At 50.9% G+C, this 10,130-nt stretch overlaps 1 protein-coding gene and 1 long non-coding RNA gene across 2 annotated transcripts in view; one reads left to right on the forward strand and one right to left on the reverse strand.

Annotated features, from left to right (window-relative positions):
• The window catches only part of LOC116896432, a 13,573-nt gene extending 8,939 nt beyond the window's left edge, over positions 1-4,634 (reverse strand). Inside the window, exons 1-2 of the long non-coding RNA XR_004387337.1 lie at positions 4,207-4,634; positions 1,970-2,181 (exon numbers count right to left, since the gene is read on the reverse strand). This is a non-coding gene — a long non-coding RNA (uncharacterized LOC116896432). The remainder of the gene's footprint in view (positions 1-1,969; positions 2,182-4,206) is intronic.
• Positions 3,553-9,544, forward strand: Gjb3 (gap junction protein beta 3). Its single transcript, XM_032897573.1, has 2 exons — positions 3,553-3,998; positions 7,982-9,544. Exon 2 carries the CDS (start codon positions 8,016-8,018, stop codon positions 8,826-8,828), a length of 813 nt encoding a protein of 270 aa, XP_032753464.1. The 5' UTR covers positions 3,553-3,998; positions 7,982-8,015; the 3' UTR covers positions 8,829-9,544.
• Positions 9,545-10,130: the final 586 nt, after the last annotated feature.

Consider the following 10,130-nt stretch of genomic DNA (forward strand, 5'->3'; position numbering starts at 1 on the left):
ATACACGGTGTGCACACAGAATCCCTGTGTCCCACGTATGTCATTTACATGCAGTAACCAAGTGTCTGTACTACAGATGGGCAGGGATATGGCCCAGGAGCTCCCTGCTTCTAGGGATAGCATGAGAGCGGTTTATAAAGAATGACCACTTAGGAAGGGGTGAGCAAGGACCCTCTAGAGAAAGGGGACTCTCCTGTAAAGAGGAAGAGAGTGTCCCAGGCTGAGCTGTGAGCAGTAAGTGAGAAAGCCAGAAGGTAGGTGTGAATACAGCTTGATTGAGGGCTCTCTGGATCACAGGGTCCCCAGCAGTGGGACTGACTGAAGAGGCATGATCAAAGAGAGTGGAGGGACAGGAGACAGAGCTTGTTTGTCGCCTTGGAGACAACCTCAGGAGAATGGATATTTGTCTAGAGTTCTGTAACCGTTACTGTAAGGCTTTAATAGGGAGCGACATGATCGGATTTATACCTTTAGCTCACTAACTCGAGGAAACCATAGTAGAAACCTTTATGTCAGTTCTCAGAGGAGCAAAAAGCATTTCTAATCATGACCAAACCCAGAGACCATAAAGCTAAGACTACTACATCTGACTATATAAAAACTATTTCATTCTGCATGGCAAAAAAAAAAAAAACTACATATGCAATTGATGACCACTGGCAAAAGTTCTCTAAAGGGTAGGGCCCACGCCCAGGAGTAGTAGCTTGCCAACACAAAACAAATTCAACGTGTGTGTGTGTGTGTGTGTCTTTGTGTGTGTGTGTGTGTTGTGTGTATGTGTGTGTGTGTGTGTGTGTCTGTGTGTGTGTACATTTTGTTTCATTTTGACATTTTTTGTTTTATTAGACTTTTGTTTATTTGTTTTGATTTTCTTTTCATTTTCCTGTTTTTATTGGAGTTTTTTGTTGTTTTTCTTGTTTTGATTTAGTTTGATTTTTGGGGAGAAGAACTTACAGTTGAGTGGATAGTGAAGTGGGAGGACCTGGGGGGGGGGAGCTGAGGTAGTGGAGAAAGCATGATCAAAATATATCATGTAATTTTTTAATTAAAAATGCATATACAAAGTCAGAACACAGTTTTCAAACAGAAGGGGAAATTCTATTTGTATCATAGACAACATGATTATTTCCTTAACGTGTAAAGAATTTCCAAGAAATGAATTTTAAAAAGGCAGCCCTGTAGGAAATGGACAAAGGCAAAGAAATGTTTGCAGGGGGAAAAAAAAACAAAACGGCTCTTCAACACATTCAAAGACTAGAATCTCTTAAGAGAAATACAAGATAGAAATGCAATGTAGCAGCAATCATAACATTTGATGATGCTCTCTGATGGCAAGGACCGGGGAAAATACACACTGATGTATCCTGGTAATGCCAACTAATACATCCATGGTGGGGACGTGGCAATATCTGTCAAAACAGTAAACAGCCCATCGCCTTAATCCACTAGCTCTTGTGGACACCATTTGGAATGAGTTGGAGCGGAGGACGAGCTCAGTACGGAAGGCACTTGTAGAGCAAGCATGAGGACCCAAGTTCAGATCCTCCGGACCCACACAAAATCTGACACGATAGCACACATCTGCCGGCACTCCTGCTATGAGAGGGAGCAGGAGACTCCCGAAAGCTTACAGTCCAGCCAGCCTGGAACACAAAACAGTGAACAAAGCCTGTCACTCAAGATTGCCCTCTGACCTTGAGTCATGCAAGCCTGCACTTTCCCAAGTGTGTGTGTGTGTGTGTGCGTGTGCGTGCGTGCTTGTGTGCATACAGAGAGAGAAAGGAAGAGGGAGAGAGGGAGAGACAGAGAAACATAAGTAAAATAATATTTGTTCAAGGAACTGTGTTGCAACAGAAGGATCTAGAAAGGAGAGGTGGGAGGGGGGAGAAAAAGGGAGGGGGGAGCGGACAGTGGGAGGGAGCAAGGAGACAGGAACTAGTAAGTGGTCTGCCAACTGAACCGCACATACCTGGCCCTCAAATGGGAGAACCGGAAGCAGCCTCAGTTCCCATCAATGTGAGACAGACTTAGAACACATTACAGTATAAACACGATGCATCTCTTCAAAACGGCCGAAGAGAACACTCTGTCTACCAGTAGGAACAAAGCACACAGGAGCACACACAGCACCCTCCATGGCTTATAGGAGGTCTCCTCAGACTTGAACACGTACAGGTTATTCTGGAAGGAAAACCAGAACCGATTAGCCTGGTGGTCATGCGCACAGTCCTGGTTGCACAATCTGCTGTTTGATGGTGGCAGCCCTGAATATGGGAGCATGTCAGGGAATGGGTGGTAGGGCTCTAGGACTGGCTGAGCTCACCAGGGAGAGGAGATGCTGGGCCTGGCCCAGAGCACCCACACAGTACAGGCCGGATGGAAGGGATTCCAGGGACCAGGAAACCCGGTGGGTGTCAAGGAAGCTGGGGGTAGAAGTTGCTCCAAGAAGAAAGGCGTGGCTCTGTGACAGCTGCTGCAGGAGGTCAAGGATTTATTACTGTGGGATTTAGCCTCGTGGAGACCAGCATTACCTCCACAAGGCTTTTCTTGCGACACAGCAGGGACAGAAATGTTCTGGTGGGTTGAAGCGTGTGTGGAAGGTGAGGATATGGGATCAGGCGCTTTGCTTTGAAGTCTAGGGGCCTAATAGAGGGTGACCAGTGGGTGGCAGGATCAGGGTCCCCCACTGCCAACACCCAGGCACATTAGCAGAGTAATCCAGAAACACCCCCCCCTCCACTACCCAGCCACAGTGCTGAGAAGCGCTATGCCCATAGCAAGCACAAGGTAGCCTCTGCCACAGGGCTTTGCCTTATCCAATGCTAACGTCATTGAGGTCCCTGGAGTTGGCTCTGTCACTTCTATGTGTCCCTGAGCAGATCACGGAGCTTCTGTTTTCTCCTTTCAATGTAGAAAGGATCAGAGATAGTTCGTTTGCACGCTGTGTGGACGATATGCAACTCAGAAGAGAAGCAGCCTTGTCCCACGAGCTCGGCTCAGGTGAACAGGAATCCTGGGCAGTAGCAGGAAACAGTACAGAGCCTCCTAATGTGGGCTGCCCTTTGTAGATCAGAAGCCCGCATCAATGGATACAGTCCCAGTAAGTGGGATGAATAGTTACCGGGGTCGGGCATCAGTCATCACTCTGTCTAGACATTGAAGCCTCGGGCAAGGTTGTGACTAAGATCTGGGGATCCCAGGGAAATCCTTGATTTCCGTTCCTGAGGCGATAGGGGCTTTGAGGATCCCAGTCCTGGCACACAAATAAATCTTGGTCACTAGAGCCCAGGCTGGGATCCGCTCGACCCTTCAACCGCCGCCCCCACCCTTCACATGCTCTGCTTCACACACCTTTGGACAGACTGGGTCATCAAAAATCACTCCGAGCACCACCCTTCCCCCTGAGATTCCTTTTCCGGGTTGTGTCCCTTCCGGCGGCCAGCACAGAGTGTGAGCCCCGAAGGACTGTCACAAAGATTCTGCCTCCCTGGAGAATGCCACCAAGGACGCAAACAGGGCGGGAGGGGCCCCAGGAGTGTCCCAAAAACAGGGTTGAAACTTCTCAGCAGGTTTGGATCCAAATGGGTAGGGCACAGGCCGGGTATCCGTGGTAACCAGCGTAGGCGTGTCATTTATTGCCATCCCTACTGCCATGGGACTTAGCAGTTTGCAAGGTGTTTCACACCCTAATGTCATTGCAGTCCTTGCAACAGCCCTGCCAGTGGCCACCAATGCCCCCATTCCACACGCGAGCAAACAGAAGCTCCACAAAGGAGCCTGCTGCTCCCTGGTCAGCGCAGCTGCTGCTGGATTAGAACTTGTATCCCTGAGGCGGCTCCGGGCTCCTCCCCGGCCGCCCCTCCTCCACACTGCCTCTGGCTGTGCGGGCCAGGAGCCTCACCGAGGCCAGAGCTCGGCTTGGCTCCGGCCTCTTTCCTCTTCTGCTGTGGGTCTTGGGCACGTGGAGACAGGCCTCCACGGTGGCGGCGCCGCTGACTGTAAGTACGGGGAAGGGACCACAGTCCAGGGCTGAGAACCCCTCACTATGGCGATCCCCTGATGGCGTGCTGGACTGGAGTCTGCCCACGCGCCCAGCATGGAGGTTTACTGCTGCAGAAGCGCAGTGAAGGGGCCCCCTAACCCAACTCTGCTCCCCGCCCCACCTCTACCCCCACTCCCACTCCCACCCCACACACTCATACATACACCAGCATTCTGGAGCAGGTGGCGGTTCCGGCCGCTGGAAGGTTCCCGGAAGGGGACATACACAGGCACACGCGCGTGTCACATGTCCACAAAGCTCCCAAGCTGTCTGGAATGGAAGGAAAATAGGGGCCCGGGGCCCAGGAGGGGAAGCTATACCTTTGGGGCCAGTCACCGTGCTGGGTAGAAAGAGATGGAGCGGTTGGGTCCTGCAGCTGGATAAAAACTGGATCAAAAAAATAATAATAATTGTTCTGGTAGCTGAAGTTGGGGGGCAACAGGGGATCCAGAACCGGCTCCACCAGTCCCCAGCTCGGGCTAGGCGGGAAATTCTTTTCCGGTGAGTCTATCTCAGGGTGTGTCTTAGAAGGGACTAGGCAGCCTGCACCAAAATGGGGAGCCTCAGACGGGTATCCTTAGAGGGTGCCAGGTGGAAGGAACCCCCCTCCTCCCCTTCACTCTCCTAGGAAGAGCACTCCTAGGAAGAGCAGGCTGGGGAGGGAACAGTTGAAGATTCTTGAAATAATCCAAGATAAGAGATAAGGAACTGGGTTAGCTACATTGCAGAATTCTCTTGGATGTCTCCCAGCTAGTAATCCTGGCAGTTCCTGGGGGTCAGAATCCAGGTGTTAACCTTTGGCCCTCCCTGGAAGGTTTAGAATATGCAAGGACGGAACCCAGGGGTGTCACCCACTGGGGCTTCCTAGGTAGAACTGAGACTCTCAAAACACCACCCAGTGAAAGGCAGCCATACAGCACTCCGGGCTACACTGGCCCTCTGCCTTTCTGCCCAGCCCTCTCTCGGCCTCTCGGAGAACTAGGCTCTCTTGTGCCTGAATTGAGTGCCTATAGTATGCTGAACGGTACCAAACTTGAAGCAGCAGCAAGTCAAGTAGGCATGTTAATTGAACAGACAGGTGTTAAATGAGAACTAAAACAAACAAACAAACAAATGACCCAGGCTTAAATTGCAAATTGAGATTGAGGGCTACTAAAAGGAGGAGGAAGCAGGAACAGACCGACCAAAGCAGGTTCAGATGCAAAGTAGTTTGAGAGCGAGACCCTAAGGGGATATTGAGAGCAGACCCTAAGGGGATATCGGACCGAGATGCCTCCTTAATGAGTAGGGTCTGGCCACTTAAGGCTCTAGAGGAAGAGCATTCCAGGCAAGGACTGAGCAGAGAGAGGCAAGGTAAGAGAGAGAGTGAGTGTTGTGGGCTTGGGGGGTGGGGAGTACCGGGACTCTAGACTCTGGGGTTCGGAATTTGAGAACTAATAACAAGTTTTAAGGAGGAAGGGATGTGACCATGATTTAATGAACTACAGGGCGCAGAGAATATCTCAAAGGCCGATGAAGGGCCGAGACCAGAATACAGATAATGCTTGGGCCGAGGCAGTGGTCCAGCAGCCATTCCAAACAGACTTGGAAGCACTCACGTGCACACAGGCTTGGGAGAGCTACATACTCTCACACTCCTTTCAGCATGCCATTCCCGGGTACTCTCAGCTGATCCACCTGTCTACACCCTCTGAGTCACCCAGAACGGGAGGAGATGAGTAAGAAGGTCTGACCCATCAGCCCAAAGTCTCGGCTAACAGCACCACTCAGGCTGGCTAGAACCCTCCAGGCCTGGCTGTCTCTACATCCCATGTGGACTTCGGGCTCTCCCGGGGAAACAGACCCAGACCTCTCTGCATCTCCCTTCTGACACAAACCTTCCTGTCTTTACCACCACTGACTTTGCAATGTTAGCAGGTTTTAGAGCCGGGGAGACAGCCAAACTTTTAAAAGCACTGGCTGCTCTCCCCAAGCATCTAGGTTTGATTCCCAGCACCCACATAGCAGCTCGCAACCGCCTATAACTGCGGTTCCAGGGGATCTGATGCCCTACTCCTGCCTCCACCAGCACCAGGTACACATTCAGAGCATAGAAATGCATGCAGATAAAATTAAAATTAAAAAAAAAATCATCAGGTCTTTTCTCCCCTTCTAGTCTCAGCCTCCCCAGGCTCACAACCCCAAGTTCACAGGATGCTCTCGCGACATCAACGAGGCAGTGATTTTCAAAAACTGTGTCTTGTGGCTCAGGATGCAACTCAGTACTTGCCTGGCATGCCCAGAGCCTGGGGTTCCAGCCTCAATAGGACATAAACTGGACATGGTGTTACACGCTCCTGCAAAACCAGCATTCAGGAAGAAAAGGATGGAGGATTAGAATCTCGGGGTTCCCCTGGGCCACACGGTTCAAAGCTAGTCTGAGATGCTGCCTGAAAAGGGAAGGGGGAACTCCCAGTGGTCTGGGTGAGCCTCGGGAAGGAATAGGAGGTGGAGAACATGGGCCTGAGTCCAGTCTCTTCAGCAGTGGGTTCCTGGCTTCCCTGTGCTGTGCAATAATGAGTCACCAGCACTGATCTTGTGCTCTGTGTGCCTTGCCTGTCACTGTCATGATTATCAGATCCTCCATCCATAAATAGGGAGGAGAGCCACTTCACGGTGCCCTTATGAAGTGCTAAATGAGAATCCGAGTATTGAGTACCTGACTCACTGTAAAGGGTCACGGTCTGCCACTGCACTCTGGCTTGGTGACTTTGAGTGAGTCACGTATTCTCCGGGCACCTCAGCATCTGTCCATCCGACTGTCGGTCGGTCTCCACTTGGGAAGAATGAAAGTCCTCAATTCTTAGGATCCTTGTGATGATTGACCAAGCCACCCAAATAAAGAGCTTAGTGAGGGCTGGGTGTGGTGGCACACTCCTTTAACCCTTTAATGCCAGCTCTCAGGAGGCAGAGGCAGCATCACTAGTTCCAGACCAGCTTGGGCTACATCAGGAAACTTGTTTGGTATTTAAAAGAAGGAGGAGGAGGAAGAGGAGGAGGAGGAGGACGAGGACAAGGAGGAGGAGGAGGAGGAGGAGGAGGAGGAGGAGGAGAAGAAGAAGAAGAAGAAGAAGAAGAAGAAGAAGAAGAAGAAGAAGAAGAAGAAGAAGAAGAGGGCTAGAGAGATGGCTGAGTCTGGGCTACATAGTAAAATTTGTTTTGGTTTTTTTCTTATTTTTTATGTGTTTATTTTATGTGAGTACACTGTTGCTGTCCTCAGACACACCAGAAGAGGGCATCCGATCCCATTACAGATGGTCGTGAGACACCATGTGGTTGACTGGGAATTGAACTCAGGACCTCTGGAAGATCAGCCCGTTTTTTTTTTTTTTTTTTTTTGGTTCTTTTTTCGGAGCTGGGGATCGAACCCAGGGCCTTGCGCTTCCTGGGAAAGCCCTCTCCCCCTGAGCTAAATCCCCAACCCCCAGCCCGGTGCTCTTAACCACTGAGCCATCACTCAACCCCCTAGTTTCTTCTTCTTCTTCTTTTTTTTTTTTTTTCCTCTACTATTTTTTTTTTAAGACAGGTTCTCATGCTATAGCTCTGGCTGCTCTGAAACTCACCACGTAGACTAGGCCAGCTTCGAACTCACAGAGATCTACTTGCCTCTTCCTCCCGAGTGCAGGGATTAAAGGCTTGTACTTTTGTTTTTGTTCTTTTTTAAAAAAAAAAAAAAAAAAAAGGACAGGGTTTGAGATGGAGCTGAGCATCTAAGAGCTCTATCAAGGATCTGCTAATTCCAGCTGCACAGGATCCCACACCTTCTTCTGGATTCTGTGACATGTGTGCATACATGAACAATTACATATATCTAGAAACAAAAAAAAATATTTTAATCTAATAGATAGTCATCAGGCGAATCACTAGAATAATGGTTTTTTTCCTCCATTGTTCCCTCAGGTGGGCACAGCCCCCCGAACCCTGAGCAGGCACCATGGACTGGAAGAAGCTTCAGGACCTGTTGAGCGGTGTGAACCAGTACTCCACGGCATTCGGGCGCATCTGGCTGTCGGTAGTGTTCGTCTTCCGGGTGCTGGTGTATGTGGTGGCTGCAGAGCGTGTGTGGGGCGACGAGCAAAAAGACTTCGACTGTAACACCAGGCAGCCCGGTTGTACCAACGTGTGCTATGACAACTTCTTCCCCATCTCCAACATCCGCCTCTGGGCCCTGCAGCTCATCTTCGTCACGTGTCCCTCTATGCTGGTCATCCTGCACGTAGCCTACCGCGAGGAGCGGGAACGGAAGCATCGCCAGAAGCACGGGGAGCATTGCGCCAAACTGTACAGCCACCCGGGCAAGAAGCATGGCGGCCTGTGGTGGACCTACCTGTTCAGTCTCATCTTCAAGCTCATCATTGAATTGGTCTTCCTGTATGTTCTACACACGCTCTGGCATGGCTTCACCATGCCGCGTCTGGTACAGTGCGCCAGCGTGGTACCTTGCCCCAACACCGTGGATTGCTACATCGCTCGGCCCACGGAGAAGAAGGTCTTTACCTACTTCATGGTAGGCGCGTCTGCCGTCTGCATTATTCTCACTATCTGTGAGATCTGCTACCTCATCTTCCACAGGATTATGCGAAGCCTGAGCAAGGACAAATCGACGAAGAGCATCAGCTCCCCGAAGTCCTCCAGCCGGGCCTCCACCTGTCGCTGTCACCACAAGCTGCTGGAGAGTGGTGATCTGGAAGCAGTACCAGCCGATGACAAGCTGCAGGCTTCAGCGCCTAGCCTGACCCCCATTTAAACCACGCGCTGGAGAAGGGGTGAGGCTGGGAGGTGCTGCAGGTGGAGGGGTCCTGGGGTGCTGAGTGCCCCCCACTTTGAATTCACTAAGCTAGCCAATCCTGTTTGAAGCGGATGTTTATGGGTGCTGGGCTCTGTACTGGCTACCTGGTAGATGTAACCTGACAGACCCAGCTTCAGAGAGACATTTAGATTAGCAAATTAACAACATGCATGCAAGGGTCTACTTGGCGCTAGGCTGGTCAACAGGACTTCTGCCTACCCCAGGGAACTGCCCAGCCAGTCACCCTCTCAGAAAAGCACAGCGAAAGGAAGAAAGGAGACGGGCTCTCTTATCAGACTCAGCAACAGCAAAAAGAACTGGGGAGTCTCAGAGGAGAGGTGTTGGCTCTGGACTCGGGACAGCCAGCTAGAGGGAGACTTTACTACTCAACCATGAGAAGCTGCACAGGTTCCTAGGTGGAATCTTCTGAAGTGTGGGAAGTAGTAGCAGGTCTTGTCATGTCAACTGCTGTTTACGACACCCATGGGTCCCCCTTCCCCAACCTTCACCTTCAGGCAGCAATACTCATCTTCCACCCACCAAGGTGCTGAGCCCGATGCACCCTGTGACCAGGACCCTGGCGGCATGCATATCCTGTCATATCCCCCTGCATATATCCTTGACATATCCAAGTCGGTTTTCTTAAAGCAATAAAGTTGTGTTTTATACGATTCAGTTCTTTCCTCCTTTGTCTCAACTCTCACAGCTCCCTGAAGTCAAAGGAGGCAGCGCTGGGGAAACAAAAGAGCCCTGGAACTCGGGGATGAAGCTAGGGTACAGAATGTGACCTAGGCTAAAGATGGCGTTGTGAAAGGGTGCGTTTGCTGGTGGCAGCTGGCCGGCAAGGGAAGAGGTGGGAGTAGAGGGGGCGGGGCTATATGCACAGGTTGTAATTCTAGTTATGGCCACCAGAGGGCGCCTCCAGCCTTTCTAAATTAGCCTGATTTGAGCAAGTAAAATCACGCTCCTGGCCCTCAGCCCACGTCCCCACCCTGTGTCCACACAATCTCTGCTATTCATACTCTCACTTAGGTACACTCATAGTAGAGTAAGTGGAATCTAAACTCAAGGTGCTAGTTCAGGGGAGACAGAAGCACAGACTTCCTTAACGGCTCTGCTCACAACCCCACTCCAGGTGTGCTCATGGCCTGCCGATTAAGGGAAACCAGCGTCCCAAGCCAGACCAGAATGCGAAGCCGAGCTGTGTGCAAGCATAGACTAAGCCTCGGGAACATTTAGTGACCATTAAAACCAACGCCA

Source organism: Rattus rattus, chromosome 1, assembly GCF_011064425.1.
Source record: "Rattus rattus isolate New Zealand chromosome 1, Rrattus_CSIRO_v1, whole genome shotgun sequence".
NCBI classification, from domain to species: Eukaryota; Metazoa; Chordata; class Mammalia; order Rodentia; family Muridae; genus Rattus; species Rattus rattus.